This window comes from Scardinius erythrophthalmus, assembly GCF_964197995.2.
Source record: "Scardinius erythrophthalmus genome assembly, chromosome: 15".
In the NCBI taxonomy this organism is placed as follows: domain Eukaryota; kingdom Metazoa; phylum Chordata; class Actinopteri; order Cypriniformes; family Leuciscidae; genus Scardinius; species Scardinius erythrophthalmus.
The window spans coordinates 40478201-40501638 of NC_138235.1; the positions used below are offsets into that span (position 1 = coordinate 40478201).

The 23438-nt window shown below is 39.2% G+C and overlaps 1 protein-coding gene across 5 annotated transcripts in view; it reads left to right on the top strand.

Moving 5' to 3' along the window:
* Positions 1-23438, top strand: part of LOC308703323 (protein NLRC3-like) — a 161506-nt gene that overhangs the window by 77934 nt on the left and 60134 nt on the right. For 4 of the 5 annotated variants that reach the window (XM_081386711.1, XM_081386708.1, XM_081386709.1 and 1 more), the window contains one exon: positions 20939-21112. The exons of the other annotated variant lie outside the window; for it this stretch is intronic. In XM_081386711.1, coding sequence (XP_081242837.1) covers positions 20939-21112 — 174 coding nt within the window. The remainder of the gene's footprint in view (positions 1-20938; positions 21113-23438) is intronic. 5 annotated transcript variants of the gene reach the window in all.

The window sequence follows — 23438 nt, forward strand, 5'->3', positions numbered from 1 at the left end:
ATTTTTCCGCCTTTTAAGAGAACCAATTCTGAGGTGTGGTCATATTTTGGCTTTAACAAAAGTCCTGACGGAAAATTAATCGAGGATGGTCACCCTGTCAGCCGAACATGCACAAGAAAATGTCGCTGCAATAGAAACACTTCAAATCTGCCGAGTGCCGAGTCGTCTTGTGTGACCATCACCCACTGTTGTATAGCGAACACAAGGCAAGTTAACTTTGACCTCAATACCAAAACTACGTCTGGGAAATAATTGGGCATAAAATGTTGTTTTAAGTTGAAATATTTTATCTCACTCACTTGAAATAAACATGAAGCTTCCGCAAAGTTCGCAGCAAAATTTGGCTTTGAGCCAAAGACGAACAAACAAGTAAGGTGAACTAAGTAACTTTTTTTACCTTAACTGAACAGCTTCGGAGTCATTGGAATGGTTATTGAAGAAATGAGTTGGCTGATAGCACAATCACATTTATTTATATTGCCAGTTAAGTTGGAAACCCGCCACAGGGTGTCTGGTAAGAGACTTGTCAGTAGATGTCCGATATTTGGGAATAACCCGTTTATTTGTCACCACATCAACTCAGATAATAAAGCAGTTGTCCTTATTTAGGGTGTATAAGTGGGTGTGGTTTTTCTATAAAAACAGAAAATGTAGACAAGTATAGGCCTAAACATACATGATAATAACATTAAGTGTTTAACACAGGATATGAATATTAACAAAATAAAGAAATTAAATTAATAATGAAAGAAAAATAAACTTGCTCTGTCATAAATTAAATTAAACTGGAAATAGTTTTATCTGCGTGACATAGTTTGTCAGCGGTGCTCTGTCTGGGCTTGTTACACACGTGCATTAAGTTGTTTACAACTTCAGAATAACTCAACCGCAGACTTTGACAATTGAAATGCACCAAACACAGATGAAATATACATAAATGACATCCATATAAACAACTAAGGATAAAGATAACATCCTATATACAGCGCAACATTGTTCTAAAGACGTGACAACCCCTATAATTAACCGTAACGAGCTAATGCACATTATAACAGCAAACTAAATATTAAACTGGTCTACACATGATTGCTAGAGATTGAATATAATACACTTACTTTGCATTGACGCACAACACCCATGAAATGAACAAACTATATGTTATTTACAACAGCCAAGTTCAGAGTTAGCATCGGCGCTCCGACAGTATCAACTTTCAACTTCACACTGAGCGCTGTGGGCGGGATGTTCGCTTGCACGTAGATCCGCAAACACTGATTGGCTGCTGTGCTGGAGGCTGTGTGTCGATCAATCTCGGCAAAAGAAAAAGAGTTAAGTCAGAAGGCATTTTATTCTAACTAGTAATGACCTTTTTAACAGTTATATTACTTATTTCGGGTTGAATGGTGGTTGTTTCGCACGCCCGGTGCCCGTGAGCGGAAAATACTAGTGATGTTACGTTCGTGAACGAATCGTTCTTTTTGAACGAATCCTTTAGGTGAACGAATCGTTCTCGTTCACGTAATCCATTGACTCATATTTCTCGTTCGCTGAAATGTGAAATCCCTCCCTCCACATCAGCGCGGCGCTATTAGCAGCGCATGCGCAGCTCAGTGAACCGGTGTTTTCAACCTGTCAAAGAATGAACCTCGAGCCAATAGCCTTCGAGTATGAGATGTGACGGAGCATGTGATTTGTTGGATGTAGTGAACGAATACGCCCTTCAATGACTGTGACCGAGTTGCTTTTGAGTCTGAACGAGAGAGAGATCGTATCGTTTGTGAACGAGTTGAACGAACTGGTAGGCCTACAATGTCGTTCATGAACGAAAATAACCAGTTGTTTGAACGATAATGATGGCAAACCCACAGTCTATGTGGTGAACCGATATAGCTAGGTTTGTGTAGTTAACATGTTTGCATCAAAGAAAGAAATTTACACTTTACCATTCAGGCATGAAAACTCACCTTTCGGCGAAATTCACCGTTTTAAAACCTAAAAGGGTCACCCACCTTTCAAAAGGGGGGGGGGGGTGTTCGAGGTCGAGGCCAGCATTTATCCCCTATAAAGTTACCATAAACTTCGCAGCTTTAAAAAACAATCATCATTCCTAATGCCGAAACATGACAGCCGAGTCAGAGTAACGTTAGGGCAGAAATGTTTTCAAAGTCTTTTACACCGCGAGTCTGACAACTGGACACACTGCCGAACAAAGAACCGCACGTCGGAAAGCAAGCCTGAGGTAAGTTAGCTTACAATGTTAACTGTCCTGTCAGATACAGACAGCGATGTTGCCAATGTCATTATTTTTTATTTTGACATAGAAGTGGGCGAGATAATATCGCGAGCGGGCGCGGGCGCCGTGAGCGCTGAGCGAGCAGGAATAACGCCGGTTTCACACCGCGAGCGTCAGCGGCGCGTGAGCAGCACGTATTTTTTTCGGCGTCCATGTTATTCAATGAGTGCATTCACATCGCACGCAGAAGCGGCGCGGCAGCGCGTAGCAGGAGCAGAGCAGGAACAGCAGTGCAGCGATAGTTTCGGCGCCCAGTCTATTTTTAACGCGCCGCTTACGCTGAATTAAAGTGACACGCATTGATCATGGGCAAAATACACCGCAGTGTTATCCAAAAAGCGCATTGATGATATCTATTGTGTTTTAAACAGTCACTCAAATGACCAACAGCAATTTAAAAAGAAAACAAATGTCCAAAAACAAACTTGTTGCCCGAACAATAAAAACAAAGACGAATCAAAAGTTATATAAATGAAATGATTAATAAAATAAGCTTCTTGACAAGTCTTTTCTCTTAAATGTATTTGAAAACGAAAAAGCAATGCCAACTTATCCATTATAGAGTACTCTGTACACAAGCCGCGGTTCAGCCGCGCGTGACAAACGCTGCCAGTGTGAAAGCAAAACGCGCGTGTCCTGCTCCTGCTCACCATACGCACTGCTCCTGCTCTGCTCACGCTCTGCTATCGCGTGCAGTGTGAAACCGGCGTAAGTATTCATTGCGCGGCTCGCGAGCCTCATGCGGCTCGCCAAGCTTTAATTTGTGGCTCGCAGTCGCATGGCGGTAAATAATACGGTGATATGATAATGCATTCACTAGAGATATTTCATAAAAACATTAATAACAAGTAGGGCTTTAACATAACCCGTTAAAAACTCAAAGTGTCAGCTCTATTACAAATTATTTCGATCGGATTGAAAGGGGTGGTTTATCGAGAGAACGTGAAAAAACTTGATCGATTGAAAACCGAAACTGAAAGGACGAGGTATGACGCGCTGTTGTTCTCCTGATTAATAAAGTGTCATATAAATGAATATCCTTTCATTCTATAATTCTCCTTTCACTCAGCATCTGTGAAGTGAAGCAGGACAACGGCTCACCAGTCCTTGTTTCAGATTATCATACAGACGACTGGTTTGGGGCATTTTTAATGCGTGATAAATAGTAGTAGTAAATAGTTTTTTTTTCTCTGACACACGATGAAATACGTAGATCAGTGGCCCATTGGTTCTTTTCTTGATTGACACTGGGCTAGCCCAATCACATCTTTAATGTGAAGTATAGAAATATACTCTTTCAAGTATAGAAATTAGTACAAAACTAATTATGAAAGTTTCCTTTATTTTTCAGTGCATTTGTTTTACAATAGGCTATATGGCTATTAATATCATGGGATTAATATTACAACTATTATTGTAGTAGTAATGTAGACGGGTCATTCTTCATTTGTGGTGGCAAGTGGTGTCCCTCAACTTTACAACAGTTGAAATAAACTTTAAATAACAATACATTTTAAAATGTTAGCATTTTTGTATTCTGTAGGATAAACACAATTTGTGCACTAATAATAGTTACATTTTTGTTTTAAAATACATATTTAATTGAGTTTGAGAGATTGCATGTATAACAAAATATGCATGTTCCCGCCATACCTCAGAGAGGTATCATGGAATGTAATTGCAACAATCTAAAATTTTTAACACAAATAAAGTGGTTATATTGTGAATATAGATTTTATTTAACATGTACAATTTTATTAAATTGTTTTAAAAAATACATATTTGGTAATATCTAAGAAAAAAGTAGTGTCCCCCAAATTCATGTCTGTGGTGTTACATCAATGGACGTCGTCCCTTTAAGAAAAGGGAGAAATCTATTTGGACTACTTCCTGAATGTAAAGGTGATTGCAAGTGCTGGTTAATCTGAGGGGTGCATGGTAAGTATATTCTTTCTTATTAATTTTCTTAAAATTAGCTAAATTCCTGACAATTTCATGTGTCGCACTTTATTAGTGTCTGTGGTGTTATGTTGATAACTTTCAGATTTTTACATATTTTAATAAAAATTTTGATACATACATACTTATTCATATTTCCAAAATGTCCCCTGATCTTTAAATCATCATGATGTCAGCCTCCATTTTAGAAAAGTCTGGATTTACGCTAATTTGTCTGTGTTGTTACTGTCTGTGGTGTTACTGTCTTTCCTGGTAACACCCTATGGGTAACACCACAGACTCTATAGTAACTCCACAGACAATATACAACCAGCAATGTTGTATTTTTAATAAAACACATAGGACATCCATAATCATATAGGCTAATTGTATCTCTCTTGTAATCCTACTCATGATGATTTTCATTATTCTACTCAATAAACTTAATTGTTAAACCTATTATGCAATATTATGTCTGTGGTGTTATATTATGTCTGTGGTGTTACTTCAAAACGTATCTGAAATTTCTTTCCTTCAGAGCCATTTAATCTTAGAATTTAATGTTTTTAGACTGTAAAGTGGTTTCAACATTTTAGAATAAAGACTATAAAGGTAGCGCAGACCATGTTCCTGCCTTTTTATGTATGTACACATTTAAAAAAATCAAAGAAACAATTCTTCTTTGGCAAAAATTGGGGCCAAGATGAACAATTAAACTTTTCTTTTGAAAAATGAAATTTAAATGATCAATGAAACTGAGTCCTTAAAGTAATTTATGTATTTATTAATTATTACCAAAAGTTGCATATCCCTGCTCATTTTAGAACAAACCAAAATTTTACTTCAAATATTGGTAACACCATAGACATAAGTGGTTGTTTCACCAGTTTTTGATTCAAATTATTTAAAAATCTAAATGTTATTAAGCTTCAATTTTAATGATTATAGAATATTAAACTACTTTTAAATGCATAGCAATACATTTTATTAGAAGAAAACAAACAAGCATTTTTGCAATTTCTGCCTCTCATTTGCCACCCCAATTGAAGAATGACCCAGACAGACACTGTAACTAAAAGAGTTTTGAATTTTTCTTTGTTTAATTTGCACCAGATTGATGAATTTCACATTAAAAAGCACACATTTTTCTTACGGGGGAGCATGCCCCCGAACCCCCCTAGAGTGGCAGAGGTCCACTCATCACAGTGATCCAAAAATCCTGTGAGAAACACTGGTAGCCTAATACTATGCCAATGCAGCTTACATGTTGTTGTTGTTTTATTTTATTTTTGTTTTTTGGGGGGGGGGGGGGGGGGTATAAATGACGCATCCTTCTCACCTTTTTTACCCCTGACCTGTTTTCATGCCTGACCATTGTAATGAAAACAGGTTAATAACGCAAGCTAATGGTTAAATATAACAAAGACAATTAACATCGTCATTTTTTACTTGGTTTGAGCTAAGGAAGGGTGCACTTGACTGTTTACTTGATTTAAATTTACACTTCGTTCTTATATTTTGTTTGTGTGTTTTAGTCTTAGTTTTGTGGTATTTTGCACTTTGAACAATTTACTTGACTACTTGTGTTCATTTTGTATTATCAAAAATGAATTCATTACGTTTTATTCATGTCATATGCACTTCTCTAAAAACTAAAACAAACCAAAAAAATATGACAGTATTGGTTAGGTCTCATTTGCGTAACGTCAGCAAACAGCATTTCAGTTCGGGCTGTGAAGGGGCATGTAATTGGATGGATCTACTGAACGAATATGCCTATCACTGACTGAGATCGCTCTGCGAGAGATCTCGTTCGTGAAAGAATTGAACTAACTGGTACTTTCGTTCGTGAATGAGAGTACTGGGTAGGTCGGTCATTTAGCATGTGATTCAATCTCATTCAAAGTGCAGTTATAGGTGTGCACATATAATTGTTTATATTCATATTCAACATACAGAACATCAACGTTTAATATAATCCCAGATTTATGAATGTGGATGTCTGACTAAACAATTAAAATGTTAATTATGCAAGAAAACCTTGTTTTGGTCATCTGAACCACTTATTTAGACTTATGTTATTCATTTAGTAAATAAGGCACACATTTTAACAAAGCCAAATTATTTTGCCAAATAATTTTTTTTGTAACAAGTAAATACGTTTGTTTAAACATAGCATAAAATACACTCTTTTTCGCCACCTGCTGCAGTATATATGTAATATGAAGAAATTATCACTGAACGAATCAGTGAACAAATCTGAACGAATCATTTTGGTGAACGCACTGAAAATGAACGAGTCTCTGGAAAGAATCAAAATTTCCACCACTAGAAAATCCGCACTTGCAACTTTGAGCCGGCGGGCCGCCGGCCGCCGCGTCAGGAAGTATCGCGTGATATCAGGTCTTGCGATGTAAAGTCAAGTCAAGTTTATTTATATAGCGCTTTTCACAACATAGGTTGTATCAAAGCAGCTTCACAGTAATAAATTAGAACAATACATCAATGTTTGTTTCTAGTGGAACGTCTACGTTTGGTAATGCTGATCAATAGTATCGTTGATTGATTAATTAAATTAAATATCCCCAAATATCCCCAACTGAGCAAGCCAAAGGCAACAGAGGCAAGGAACCGAAAAACTCCATCAGGTGACCTAATGGAGAAAAAAAAAAAAAAAACCTTGGGAGAACCCGGGCTCAGTCGGGGGCCAGTTCTCCTCTGGCGTTTATGAACTAGAGGTCGGATTTAACTGTAGGATTAAAAGTATTATATGAATGCCTGGCTGAAGAGATGCGTCTTTAATCTAGTTTTAAACTGGGAGAGCGAGTCTGAGCAACGAACAGTATCCGGAAGACTATTCCAGAGTTTTGGTGCTAAATGTGAAAACGCTCTCCCTCCTTTGGTGGATCTGGATATCCTAGGTATGACCAAAAGCCTTGAATTTAGTGACCTTAAAGAGCGCGATGGATTATAGGGCGATAGAAGATCCGTTAAATAGACTGGAGCTAAGCCGTTTAGGGCTTTATAAGTCAGTAGCAATACCTTGTAATTAATACGGGACTTTATAGGTAACCAATGTAGGGATGATAAAATCGGTGTTATATGATCATATTTTCTTGATCTAGTTAGAACTCTAGCGGCGGCATTTTGGACTAACTGTAGCTTGTTTATTGAGGATGCAGGACAACCGGCTAATAACGCATTACAGTAATCTAGTCTCGAGGTCATGAATGCATGAATTAACTTTTCTGCATCAGAAACAGATAGCATATTACGTAGCTTAGCAATGTTTCTAAGGTGGAAAAAGGCTGTTCTTGTAACATATGAAATATGATTTTCAAAAGACAGGTTGCAGTCTAATATAACACCCAGGTCTTTTACTGTAGAGGATGAAGTAACAGGACATCCTACTATGTTAAAGTTGTATTGTGAGAGGTTTTGTGGGTGGTTTTTTGAACCGATAAGTAGTACCTCTGTCTTGTCTGGATTTAATAAAAGAAAATTATGCGTCATCCAATCTTTTATATCTTTAACACACTCTGTCAATTTGGATAATTTAGCGTTTTCATCTGGCCGTGATGAAATATAGATTTGAGTGTCATCAGCATAACAATGGAAACTAATTCCATGTTTCCTTATAATATTTCCAAGTGGCAGCATATATATTGAGAATAATAGAGGGCCTAACACAGATCCCTGCGGCACTCCATAGTTTACTGGAGTTATGATAGATTTTTCTCCATTTAAATAAACAAAATGGTAGCGGTCAGATAAATACGATCTAAACCAGCTTAATGCTTGTCCTTGAACACCAGTATAATTTTGTAGTCGATCTAAGAGTATTGTATGATCTATAGTATCGAACGCAGCACTAAGATCAAGTAAAACTAATATTGAGATACAGCCTTGGTCAGAAGCTAAAAGTAAATCATTTGTGATTAGGGTTGTGACGATGAGGAAATTTCTCCACCGGTTAATCGACATGTGACAACACCGGTAATACCGGTATCACCGTGGGGGTGGGGGTTTCCTATTTTCCTCTTTTTTTCTGCTTTTAAATAGCTTATAAATGCGTGCGTATTATACTTTCACTTTTAGTTTTGCGGGAATTGGCAATTCGCGCGTCAATTGTTTGAATGGACGACAACGAAACTACAAAAAAAAAAAAACACTGATATTAAACATAACTTTTATTAACATAACGAAAAAAAAACAACAACAATGCTACAGGCTGAAACTGAAACTGTGGAAGTTGGAACCAAACAAATAACACCATAGAACGTTTATTTCGTAGCCTATGTTAGAATGTTTTTAAAATGAATAAGAAAATAAAATAGAAAGATAAATAAATAAATTGCAAAACGTTTAAATACGATTAAACGAATGAACAAGAAACGAATATAAAAGAAAAACTTCCAAAATGACATCAGGCTACAAAAATGACAAGTCAGCAGTCTTAAAAAAAAATTAAAAATAAATAAACAAAAACACTATAAATTGTTATTTATTAACAGTGCAGTCTACATGTTTTTTGCCAGGAAACCCAACATGTTGACCATCTCTGGCTTAAGATGGGATCTTGTGGGGCTCACTATGTTCCCCATCGTGCTGAACACTCTCTCGGATGCGCAGCTTGTTGCGCACACGCAAAGATACTTTTTGGCTACCTTTGCCAACAGGGGGAACCTACTTTGGTTCTCTTTCCACCAGGCCAGAGGATCCTGCTCTGCGTGAATGGGGGATTCCTGAGCATAGGTGGAGATTTCCGACACCACCATTTCTGGAATAGTCAAATTAACTGTCACAGTGTCTGATTTTCTTTTTAATAAACTGGCCAACGTTTTTTTTCTTTTGGGCTGTGGGTCGACCACGATGTCGGCTTCCTCATTTTGTTCTCCCTCTTCTCTCATGGAGTGCACTGACTGCGCTTTCCTACCGAGGATGACCGCTTCTTCCTCTATCATCTTCTTGATCTCTTCGACATTCGAGTCATAGTCACCTTTGTAGCGCGGGTCCAGGAATGTTGTCTTGCGCATAAGCTGCTGGCTTGCTTCTGGCAGAGCTTTATATTTCTCGTCTAAAATAGACACGATGCCGGCTTTAAGGTTGGCTGTCAGTTGGCTGTCATCATCCGATGGGGCCAACGTGTCCTCTTTAATGAGACGCAGCACAGGGAGAAGAGATGACGCGGTTACGTAATTCTCTCCAGACAGAATGTCGGTAATCTCACTTACTGGCTTTAACGCTTTGTTCAGCGATTGCAACACATCCTCATCTTGCCATGTGATGCTCACATTGACTTTACGATCTTCAGCAAGAACTCGATTGATGGCCGTCCTCTGCTCTAGCATCCTATCAATCATTTTTTGCTTAGAGCCCCAGCCAGTTGCAAAGTCCTCAAGGAGAAAATAAATCCATTATTATTATTATTGTTATTATTATTATTATTATTATTATTACCACCAATGATAATAAAAAAAAACATAAGATGTGGTAGGAAACCCGGAATTTCCGAAAAAGTGCACGAAAAAATCTCAAACTTTCTCTTAAGCTGTTCTGCAAAGGATAACGCGGTTTTCTGCAGAATATCCTTTAAAGTAAACTACTTTAAAGCAGTTTAATTATAATCTTTATTTTATTTTATTTACAATATGTTTTATAATATTTTATTTACTATACTAAAGACTTTTTATAAGAACTAAGAGTAAACTTACCGTGACGAGCGAGTGCTCTGGGAGGCCAAGGTGGACTTGGGCTTTCTGCAGCTCCCTTCTCCTTTTCCAGCTGTGAGAGAACATGCCGTTTATTGTGCGACAAACAGAAAGGGCACGGTCCGTACGGGCTTTCTCCGTCTTCTCAATAGTGTTGGACACAGCTAGGTTCAGGTTGTGCCCAAAGCAGCTTAACCAGGGCCAGCCTAAATTACGAACAGCCGCTTTAATGTTGCTTCCACTGTCAGTCGTGACACAAGACACATTATCCTCTTTTAATCCCCAGTCATGCAGAGCCTCATCCAAAGCATCGGCCAAGTTAGCAGCAGTGTGGTCCTGTGGCAAAAAACTTGTTTGGAGGCATTTTGACACCAGTGTCCATTCCGTGTCAATGAAATGGAAAGTTAGCGACATGTAAGGTGTCATTTTTGTACTCGACCACATATCGGTTGTAAGCGAAAAATACTCGACTGTGGTGGAAATGGCCTGTTGCAGCTCACAACGGATACGGTTGTAGGCACGTGGAACAGCTGTTTTTGAGAAATATGTACGTCCAGGCAATTCATACTGGCTGTCGAGTGTGGTTACGAGGTCTTTGAAAGACTGTTTTTCAACTGTGTTGAAAGACACCATTTCTTTGCAGAGAAACTTGGTCACTGCATCAGTGCATTTGTTCCACCTCACACTGTCCCTCTTATATTTTGTGCATCGCTTAAATGCATCACTAATTGATGGCTGCACCTGTTCGTCTGGCTTCTGCGGTCGATTTTTTACTGCATTGCCCAATTTGGCAGCCTCATTTTTGTGGTGCGCTTGAAGATGCGTGTATAAATTAGTTGTGTTTCCTCCAGATGCTGCCACCTTTGTCAGGCAAAGTTTGCAGATAGCCTCATTAACATTTTCAGGTTCCCTTTTTGCATTTGGTTTGAACCCAAAATATTGCCAAACAGGCGCTTTTGCGTTGCGTTTCGACACTAAATCGTCCGCCATTCTTTTTCTGTAAATTCGACTCCTCTCGTTCTCCTCACGTGATAAATGAAAGATGACGAATTAGCTATGTTCAGTTTTTAATTATAGTGCATGCTCTCATCTTAAGTAAATTATTTAGAAGTATATTTTCCATTTAATTCAAATAAATATTTAATAAAAAAAAAAAAAATTTAAAATATGGGGACGGTGTCACGGTGGAAAAGCGATGTCACCGGTATTGCGTCTTAAAACCGGTAACACCGTCAACACCGTCTATCGTGGCAAGCCTATTTGTGATTTTAACGAGCGCAGTTTCAGTGCTATGATGCGGCCTGAACCCAGACTGAAACTTTTCATAGGTGTCATTTTCTTGTAAGAAAGAGCCCAGTTGAGCGGACACAACTTTTTCTAGTATTTTAGACATAAAAGGTAGATTTGAAATGGGTCTATAATTTACTAGATTATTTGGATCTAATTGTGGTTTCTTAATGAGAGGTTTTATAACTGCCAGTTTAAATGTTTTTGGAACATAACCTAAAGATAAAGACGAGTTAATAATATTGAGGAGAGGCTCTTCCACTACAGGTAACACTTCTTTCAATAGTTTAGTTGGTATAGGATCTAGTAAACATGTTGTTGTTTTAGATGAAGTAAAAAGTTTATTTAACTCTTTTTGTTCTATAGTTGTAAAGCACTGTAATTGTTCTTGCGGGGTGATAATTGAGGCTGAATTATAAGGCGCGATTGAGGATTGAAGGTTTACAATTGTGGTTCTGATGTTTTCTATTTTCTCAGTGAAGAACTTCATGAAATCATTACTACTAAACAGTAATGGAATATTTTGTTCAGGAGACATCTGTTTATTTGTTAGTCTCGCCACGGTGTTAAATAAGAACTTAGGATTGTTATGGTTGTTTTCTATTAGTTTGCGGAGATGCTCAGCCCTGGCCGCTTTTAGGGCCTTTTTTTAACGTGACATACTGTCTTTCCATGCGATTCTAAAGACCTCTAAGTTGGTTTGTTTCCATTTACGCTCTAAATTACGGGTTTCTCTCTTTAGAACACGCGTAGTATTGTTGTACCATGGTGCTTTACTTTTCTCTCTGACCTTTTTTAATCTAATGGGCGCAACAATATCCAATGATCCAGAGAGAATGGTGCTCATAGTGCTAGTTAATTCCTCAAGTTCATCTGTTTGTTTGGGTTCACTGAGCAGCTGAGACAGATCCGATAAGCTGTTTGAAAAATTATCTATGGTGGATGGAAGGATTGTTCTGCCTAATCGATAACGCGGCGCAGCATGATATATTACAGGAGTACGTAATATGCAAGTTACCATGTAATGGTCAGTGACATCGTCACTTTGTGGAATGATATCCAACTATATCGGTTGGATCGGTTCCATGTGATATAATTAAATCGAGTGTATGATTAAATCTATGAGTCGGTCCGGTAATGTTTTGCTTGACCCCAAAGGAGTTTAATAAATCTGTAAACGCAGCCCCTAACGCATCATTTTGATTATCTACATGGATATTAAAGTCTCCAACAATTAATGCTTTATCGAAGTTAACTAATAGGTCTGAGAGAAAATCTGCAAACTCTTTTAGGAAATCAGCGTAAGGCCCAGGCGGTCTATATACGGTAGCCAAGGCTAGAGATAATAGGGATGTTTTTCGAACATCTAAGAGCGTAACATTTAGTACAAGTACTTCAAATGAAATAAACTTATAACCCGTTTTCTGAGTAACATTGAGAAAATCTCTATAGATTGTTGCAACACCGCCGCCACGACCATTCAGACGGGGCTCGTGCTTATAGGAGTATCCTGCTTGAGTAGACTCATTTAAACCGAAATAATCATTTGGTTTAAGCCAGGTTTCAGTAAGGCAAAGTACATCGAATCTATTATCTGTGACTATTTCATTTACAATAACTGCCTTAGGTGTGAGTGATCTAATGTTTAGAAGACCTAGCTTTAAAAATGGTTTTTGATTACCAATAGCAACATTTTCTGGTTTAATAACAATTAGATTTTTTCTAGATCCTGCAGTAGATTTATGATTTGATCTCACTAAACGAGGAATAGACACAGTTTCTATGCAATGTTCTACACTATTTATATCAGTTAAATTGGTGCAGCAGAGACTATGATTTGGACTTTTGGTTACTAGTCAAAAGGTATTTAACATTTTGGAGATGTTATCTGACAGAAGATCCGATCCGAATCTGCTTGGGTGTAAGCCATCAGCACGGTAAAGCCTAGGACGCTCCCAAAACAGATTCCAATTATTTACAAAGAGAAGTTTCTGCTCATTGCACCATGACATTAACCATTCATTAAGCGCAAATAATCTACTAAACTTTTCATGACCTAGTCGGTACGTGGGAAGCGGTCCTGACACAATAATCGTTATATCAGGCGATGTGCTGCGTACTGTATCGATCAGATTCCTGAAGTCTTTCTTCAGAACCTCCGTCTGGCGCAGTCTGATGTCGGCCCCTCCCGCGTGCAGGACCACGGTTCCGACGCGCTCGTTCAAAATCTCGGGAACGTGAGCAGCGATTTCAGAAACACGAGCACCAGGAAAGCAGTGACTATGCACCTTACTTTTATTTAACGTAGCGTGTACGTGTCGAACGATGGAATCACCGATGATCACAGCATCGCGTTCTGTTTCGCGAAGAGGGGAGAAGCGGTTTTGTGTGGATATCTCGAAAACCGGGAGGGTCGGAGAGAGTTTTCTTGGTCTAGACCTGGCTCGCGTCTTCCGCTGCGGAAAAATCCAGGCTTCGTGATGGCATGTTGGAGCCGGAGTGAACGAGACCATGGCTGATCGCGACCTCGACGTTCAGGACCGATGTTGAGGAACGCACGGAGTAGACGAGGTCGGAGTCAGCGGGTTAGTAACGTTAATCTCTGATTTGTGTGCCTCGGCACGTGATGTTTCAAGAGCTAACCGCCGGTCTATCAGCTCGGCTTTTCTTACTAAAAGGTCGTGGATCTGTTTCTCAACAGCTTCCAGCTCAGACTGCACCGCGTGCAGCTCAAATGTGTCCTCACCTGCACCAAAAGGTAGACTACTTACATTTGATATATTCGCCATTTTAACAGATGGACAGTAAGTTAAGTTAGCAACGACGCTACCAGTGGTGCTATCAATATTAATACTAATTTATGGCTTAAGTCTTGGATATAATCCGTCTTTTCAGTGGTACGGGTGTAGAGTAGACGCACGATAGGCGAAAAAAATGTTTGTTTGTAAATGAGTGCGGAGAAGACGCGTTCAGCCGTGATCCACGGACGTAACCTATAAGAGTATCCAGCGTTGGATCACTAGGCTTGAGACGCGTCTGCTCAACAATCCGCGTTATAACTATGAGGTGAGGAAAAGTAGAAAATGTTTGTTGTAAGTGAGTTTAAAGAGAAATCAAGAAAAAAATTAACAATTGCTTTACAGCCAAACGAAATCTGCTAAAATGCTGTCATTATTGCGCTCCCTCACGCTGTCCGAACCCGAATGAAGAAGACGTTTTAAAGAATGTCCCATCTGCTTTGATGTCGTTGATCTACTAGCTTCTGGTGTCTGAGAATCACCAACGAGTTTTTACAACAGTGTTGTCAAATATCTATTCCGAAGCTGTGGTGGGAGCTCTAGAGAGAAACCTGCGAGCAAAAAGCGAGAATACAGCGAAGAAATCCAGAAGCTACTGAGTGCTGCTTTAAAACAAGACTATTAAGAGGATAATTTACGGGATAATAATTTATATTCATTATACACTTATTACACCGATTTTTTTTTACCACATAATTACGGGCACATTGAATTGAGATTAATGTTTTAAATCTTACCTGTTTATTAATCCATTATGTACAGTGTACAAAACAGACAAGTTCAGACAAGAAGATCACAACAATATTATCAAACTCTGTAAACAATAAATCAACTGTTTGATTTAATTTTCAATACAATTAAAAACGGAGACATAAGACAGCAAGTTGTATTTAATTGAAACGAGAGAGCGCGTCCGTTGTGATACAGGTCAGGTGTAATGTCTGTCAGAGAGTTTGAAGTCTGCCCAGATACAAGACAGTGCAAATGAACTGGTAGTTCCACGAGACTTTTATAGATGTTTTCTCTCAGTTAAGCACACTCTTCACATACATGTCGAAGAGCGAATGTTAAAAGGAAAAAGAAAACACTTTAAAACACGCTACACATCAAAGTGTTCAAGTCTCCGCTCCCCCCACACCCTCATTTTACGCCATGGACACACGGAAGACGGCAAAGAAGAGAAACTTCTTTGAGAAAGAGAAAGCGAAACCAGGGAAGTGGAAAGAAACAAAATTGATTTCTAAAATAAGAAGAATGGCATTTTTATTATTTTGTCAGTCTGAATTATTTTTTTGGTCATTGAAAGCCTTTCATTACTAAACCCAGTCCGTGCACACCTGCCGGGCCTAACCCTGGCCTAACCATCGTTTCAAAGAATAGTACAACGGCGAGCGCGTCAAGTATAAACGCCTGGTCCGTTTGGGGAGGTGCGGAGCCAGGCGAAAGTATAAACAAGGCTTGAAACGTCAGGTAAAGCGCACAGGCTCGCAACTTAAGGAATACATATGCCTACAATTCAAATGCTTTGGTAAATTCACACAAATTAAACATTGAAGTCCATGTTGCACAAAAATAAACACTTAAGTTTATAATTACTATGTTGTTGTTTTTTTTACAGTGGGTCATAATATATTATATCTTTTAGTTTGTCAGTGCGTTTTGTGGTGTTAGGAATTGTTTTTCTGCGCATTCCCGCACTCAAAACGTGCGTACACCACCTCCTGAGCTGGCGTAGGATTTGAGCGTGCCGTACGCCAACGTCCATATTGATAAATCTCAAAGTCACCGTGGTTTTGGGTGTACGCCAGGTGTACGCTGGAAATTTGGTGTACGCACTTTTGATAAATGAGGGCCACTGTGCGTGCGCACTCACATAAAAACAGCATGCATACAATAACGTACGCCATAGAAGAAGTTATCTTAAAGGCACATCAACATTCATGTCATGAACACTACTTAACAATAGGCGGCCGTTACAATGGATGTGTGCGGTGTTATAATGCTTTGCTATTGACGACCGTCATTATAAGGAAGGAAATTTCACAGAATAGAATCTTGCTTTAAAAAGTGCATAGAGCTGCTTGTTTTATTTGTTATTTGTTGATTTTCAAATATTAAACTGAAATGTCTTTAGTGTGATCATCAACTCTTTTTGAACACTTTCATCTCGTTTTAACAAAACCGTGATAATATTGATAATCGCGATAATTTTGGTCACTATAATCACAATATAAAATTTTCATACCGTCCCATCCCTACTCTACATTATCCCTTACATAACTCTCAGGCCACGGAGCCTCATCAATAGGGCACGCATGCGCTGAACACCTCTGGAGTAAACTGACCCTGGAACAGAACCTGCTCCGGAGCGGCTATGGCTACTGACATACCCTGAAAGCTCCTCTGTTTGTGGAGCCCAGAGTTGAGGTTATCCCAGGGCCGGCCCTGACCAATTTGCTGCCCTAGGCAAGATTTTACCTGGTGCCCCATGCATCACAGCCCATTTCACCCTGTCACTGTGTTCAGGATTATTTAGCCTATATATATATATATATATATATATATATATATATATATATATATATATATATATATATATATATATATATATATATATATATATATATCTACAAGGCTGCATTAATGCACCGGCTTACCTGGGCTGAAGCCTCCCATGTTCAGGTTCATGATGAACTGAAAAGGTCATATTGTTTTGTAACTTGTCAAGTTTTCTGTCAATCACTCTAATCGCACGTGACATGTGTTCTGATTGAGTGACCCCTGTGGCCCCATAAGCCCCGTTCACACAGCCGGCGATTGTGTCGCTGTATGTCGCTAGTCTCTATACTGTGAGTCGCTTGTGGGCGTTGGTAGTGCTGTCGCTCTAATGTTATTGGTAGACTGCTCGTCTGGCCACATCTATACAAAACACCATCACAAGTGATACAACTATATTATTTTAATTTGACTAGGAATTAGGCTCAAAAGAAACAGTATGCTGTTGGGAGGGTGTTTTTATATTACCACAGCAGTGTTCAGTGGATTAAATCATTTACTAGATTAATCTACAAATTAAACTCACTCATACTGTCATAAATTACTAAAACGTCATCCGAATTTGACAAATAATCAATTTTCTTGTCCCTAATAGTCGACATAATGCAGGGAAACTGCAGATGAACTGCAGCAGTGCTAAACTTGCATCATAAAACTACAACACTCGAACTATAAATGTATGAATTAAACTCACCGAGACTGTCAACGGCATGCATCATTTTATTATATCCATGTTTGTGGTTAGTTACAGTCAGATCATATAAAACAGTGAAATCGCCCTCAAACTCTTCTGTCTCCTGCACTCGAGACGGTGACGGGAGCTGAGCTCCACTGCTTCTTTCCTATTGGTTGTCGCTCGCGAAAATCGCTTCTCATTTGCACTAAGTTGAAATTTCTCAGCTGTGATGTAGATTACCTAGATATTATACTTTTTAACCTGTTAACCTTCACCAGTGCGTAGGTGCACTGAAGCGTTTTTTATTTATTTATGAATATCATTACTAATTTTGCCAAAAAAAAAAAAAAACATAAAAAAGCCATATATCCCCCCAAAACTGCACAGAGTAAAACATTAATTAAAAAAGTGATAGGCCTAAATGCGTCTAAAAAAACTGACATGATTGTTACAAAATCCCAGTCTGGGGCCTCTGGAGAACTCAGAGGAACTGTTAGCATAAAGTTTAAGGTAAAAATTACTGCCATTAAATTATAGTATCTTAATACTATGCAATTAGATAAACTGTTCATTCATTGCATCACTTTACCTCTGTCTTTATCCCCTTTTATCCTCTCCTCTTCTCTTTGACACTGTATCTATCGCAGACTATAATGCTAATTTATAATGTGTCATGTAAATTCGTCCATCCGTCACAATCAGGAAACTTTCACCGTGTCTAGAGCCGGCGCGAGCTGGCAGGCCCGTTTCTACGGGGAGCTTGAGTGTGTTAAGCGCCCTCAAACAAGAGCAATGCTGTCTACATTGGATGAGGCGAGAGGCGACGCTACACAACAACTGACCAACAACTGATCGCGCGTGCTCTGTTTCTGACGCACTTCAAGCACTCGCTGGGCGGGGGAGATTGATGTGCCGGACCGGAGTCGGGGCACTTAGTATTTGTGGAGTTTTTGTTTTTGCTTTATTTGGTAGTATTTCGAATTAATGGTTTTAAAATAGTATTAGTAAAAATAATAATAATAATAATAATGATAAAAATCAGTTCATTACCTCATTTTAGCGTCCCTATGGATGAGTGGCGCTCCTAGCATTTGCCTATTCCGCCTCTGCCGCGGGCCGGCCCGGGGTTATCCGCTTACTGACCCTTAAACACACCCGGGTCTGTCACACAACCTGCTTTCTGAAATAACCCCCCGGTTTTCTCCTTCTTGTCTTGCGCTATGGTTTTGTTTGTTAGTTTGGACTGATTTTCTGACCTCTGACCTTCTGCCTGTTTTAATGGACTATGACTTTGGATTGTCTCTCAATAAACTGTGTTTGGTTCCTCAGGCGTTGTGCTCAGTGCTGTCCGCAACCAAATCACAACACACACACACTGCCGTTCAACAGTTCTGGATCGGGAAGATTTATAATGTTTTTAAAAGAAGTCTCTTCTGCTCACCAAGGCTGCATTTATTTGATTAAAAATACTAAAGAACAGTAATGTTATTAAATATTATGACAATTTATGATAACTGTTTTTTTATTTTAATATATTTTCAAATGTAATTTATTCCTGTGATCAAAGCTGAATCTCAGCATCATTACTCCAGTCTTCAGTGTCACATGATCCTTCAGAAATCATTCTGATATGATGATTTGATGCTCAAGAAACATTCATTATTATTATCAATGTTGAAAACAGTCGTGTACAATTTTCTTTCAGGATTCTTTGATGAATAGAAAGTTACACTTTGCTATATATTCACGTAGAAAAGAGCTGTTTTACATTGGAATAATATTTCACAATATTACTGTTATTATTAATGAAATAAATGCAGCAGAAGAGACTTCTTTTTAAAACCTTAAAGATATTAGCGATCCCGCACGTTTGGCTGGTAGTGCATCTGCATGTGTTGCTCTGGAATCATCATTCGTCTCCACAACTGCATAATTACACCAGTTGTCTGTAATATGATGGTATTGTATTATACAATAAGCGAGTACATCATGAATGCCTTTTTTCAAAGCGTGTTTTTGTCCTATCCTGAATCACTACGGTAAGCCTGTAATAAGCGTTTAGACTCTGCCTACTTTACACCGGTCGGGTCACACCGTGGCGGAGTAACGTTAGCCCAGCGCCTGCGGGACTCACCGCGTCAGAGACATAAACAGAGAGAAGTTTATTCACTGATAGAGCGCTGATTCATCCAGTAGTGAAACAAGTGAAGTCTTTATGAATCAATCATTCAAACCCATTTTAAAAATAGTATGTTTCACCTGTCTGGATCTTACATGTGTGTTCAAGCATATTCTGCCCTTTCTGAGAGGGTGTTCTCCACTGCTGGAGGCACTGTAAGCTATAGGAGAGTCCCAAATTCTCCAAGAGGATGCAGAAATGTTGATTTTCCTTCAGAAAAAAAAAAATATTTTCAGTCTGTTAAACTCATTTGACAAGTATAAGAAATAAACACACACAGGATTGTGCATTTTCCCCTTACTGCTGTGTTTTATTAGTTGCTTTAATCATTTTATTGAATGGGAACCGGAACCGGAAAATGTCTTACGATTCCCAACCCGCTGTTCCCAATAAGCTGTTTCATGACGACTCTCTCTGGGTCAGCGGCAGCGCCAACACAGATTTAAAATATCGCGATATGATTTTGTCAAAGGTTTAATAGACAGACGAATGTGAAGAAGATGGTGTGTGTGTTTGAATGGAGATCACAGTAAAGATGAATCGTGCAGCTCTACTGTCTTATCTCTCTCTCAGCATATGAGCAGCGCGAGGGCTTTCAGTGCTTTCAGTCTCACGGCTCTTCCACACGTCCACTGGAAATGGATATTACGACACTCAACACTCATATGCTGCGTTCATGTCATCTCGTAAAGATTGTCACATATAACAACAATCATTATCTATGAGCATAGCGATTATTATTCAATAAGAGAAAATAAAGGACTAAATTTGAAAGTTTATTAAATGAACTAAAATTACACATTTATAATTACATACTGCATACAGTACAACACCATTCTCTGATCAGATCTTTGAATCTTCGATTCCTCACAGAAATTGGCTCCAAGTCTTCAGAAAGCCTAAATATATACATCACTGGACTAGTTTTATTGTCACTTGGTGATTTTCTGTTTCTGCCCTGCGTCGTTTAACGCAGGGCATAACCCGCTGAATAACCCGCGAACACACACACACACACACACACACACACACACACACACACACACACACACACACACACACACACACACACACACACACACACACACACATTATAATGAATACCCGTTCTTTATAGCGTTCTTCCTATAAGATTATTTTACAAAGTAAATACCAAAATCATCCAGGAAATTATGGAGTTCTGCTATACCCTTAGAATCGTCCCAATCCTCCCCTGCTAACACACACACACACACACACACACACACACACACACACACACACACACACACACACACACACACACGTTGGGTTTACATGTTTTATGGGGACTTTCCATAGAAATAATGATGTTTATACTCTACAAACTCTATAATCAATCCCCTAATCCTAACTGATGAATTTTCACAATGTGAACTAATGAGTATTTGTATAGATTTCATATTGACAGGATTATGTTATTTTTTAAGTGTCATGTTTATCCCTGGATATAGGCTTAATATGTGTCATTGTTCTCTACAGGTTGAGTGTGTGTGGTGTGACAGATGAAGGTTGTGCTGCTCTGGCTTCAGCTCTGATATCAAACCCCTCACACCTGAGAGATCTGAGTCTGTCTGAGAATAATCTAGGAGACTCAGGAGTGAAGCTGTTCTCTGCTGGACTGGCGAATCCTCACTGTAAACTGGAGAAACTGGGGTAAGATCATACGTTACTCTCACATGAAACTGTGACTATGGGTGTTTCCATTACAGATTTGCGCAAAACTTTTGCGTGTTTTTCTTCTTCTTCTAAATGTCTAGTGTGTTCACTAATAAGTCTAAAACACAAGACACCTGCTTAGCCTTTCAGCTGAAATGGCAGTCAGCAGTGTCTGAAAGGCACAAGGCTGAATCTATTCTGTTTTGAATGTGTGGTTCACAGTTTTGACAGCAGTGTGTTAGCATTTTAACTAAGTGCTGTAAATCCACAGTGTTGTGCAGGTTGTGGTTAAAGTCATGGGATAAGTGTGTAGAGTTTTGAAAACTGTGTTCAAGCAATGAAAAACTAGAGTTTGAACTAGTTCATCACACATAAACTGCTGCTGTGCAGACTGTAGTTAGAGTTTTGCCTTATATGAATTTAATAAAGAACTCTGTCTCGTATTCTGTCCAAACACACTGCGTCGTCTACGTCAGGCGACTGTAAATGCGCAAAAACTGTTTCCATTGCAGTTTTGCGAAATATTTATTTTTTGAATGGCCTGAAAAACCTCCTCATGTGAGCGGAAAAACTTTTGGGTGTATTTTCAATTCGCACAATTTGAAGGGTAATGGAAACGCAGCTACTGTGAATTCATAAAGTATAATCAAAATGGAATCAAATGCAGAATAGAATAGAATAGAATGAGGCATTTATATAGCGCTTTCATATGTACTACTGTACACCCAAAGCGCTTTACAATCATATCAGGGGTCTCTCCTCAACCACCACCAGTGTGCAGCATCCACTTGGATGATGCGACGGCAGCCACAGTACAACGGCGCCAGTGCGCTCACCACACACCAGCTATAGGTGGGGAGAGGAGAGAGAGTGATAGAGCCAATTCAATGTAAGGGGATTATTAGGAGGCCATGATTGGTAAGGGCCAATGTGTGGAATGTGGCCAGGACACCGGGGTTACACCCCTACTCTTTACGAGAAATGCCATGGGATTTTTAATGACCACAGAGAGTCAGGACCTCGGTTTTACGTCTCATCCGAAGGACGGTGCTCTTTGACGGTATAGTGTCCCCGTCACTACACTGGGGCGTTAGGACCCACACAGACCACAGGGTGAGCACCCCCTGCTGGCCTCACTAACACCTCTTCCAGCAGCAACCTGGTTTTTCTCAGGAGGTCTCCCATCCAGGTACTAACCAGGCTCAGCCCTGCTTAGATTCAGTGGGCAACCAGTCTTGGGCTACAGGGTGATATGGCTGCTGGCTGCAGGGAAATAACTACTATTTTATTAATTACAAGGAAAGCTATTAAAACAACATGATCAAATTCAGCAAATTATTTTTACGTCTGTTCATATGATGTAAGAGAATTCATATTTGTAAAACGTTTGCTCTATTTATCAAAACGACTCCATCTACACCTGGTCACATAAATGTGTTTTTGCAAAGCGGATTTAAATCTGATCTTCAGTTCCCGCGCTATATGCAGATTTAATGGAGGGCACGTCACCGAAAGCAACAGATATGAGCTGCATTTTATTGATCATCAGCTAAAATTTCTAAATCAAAGACCGCAATAAGAGAGAGCAGCAACAGCCCTGGAAGATCATTTCATTTCTTTACTTTTAATGATGATGATTGTGTGTTAAGCATCTGCGACTTACTTTCACTTTGATTTGCAATAGTTTGAACGTTGTCTTGATGAACAGATGCTCAGCTGCTCGTCTGCGGTGATGTGTGTTGCAGTAGCGGCGTCATATCTGGCTATAACATGACATATAGCCTATCACAAACTCTCACACGCTTATTTATTAGCATTTTTGGGAGGAGTAAAATTTCCATATGTGGTTTCAACAACCAGATGCATTTACACTCGTCCAGTTTGGTCTGAAATGCGGCCCAGACCTCCTCCTGAAGTGATTTGAGCGATCGAATTCAAATCCGTCTCGAATGTGTTTTGGAGGGCATTTACACCTGGTCTTTTCACAGAAAACGCATGAAGTGGCCAGGTGTAAACAGCCCCTAAATCATCCACCATCAAAAATCGTGATATCGCATAAGCACAAGTATAAAACGACTGTTATCATGTCTGAAAACAAACACAAGTAACGGAGTTTACAAAACTGTATCGCACGCGTGCTACAGTGGGACATTTATTCATCGCACAGACCAATCTTTGTGTAGATATATGTCGCACTGTACAGCCCTGTACAGGACCCTTTTAATGAGCGTTTGGTGTAGGTCTACTAGGCATAGAGATATCTGAACATCTTTGCCAAGCGCAAACCAGTACAGAAGTAGCCTAATCAATAATTAAAGTGCAA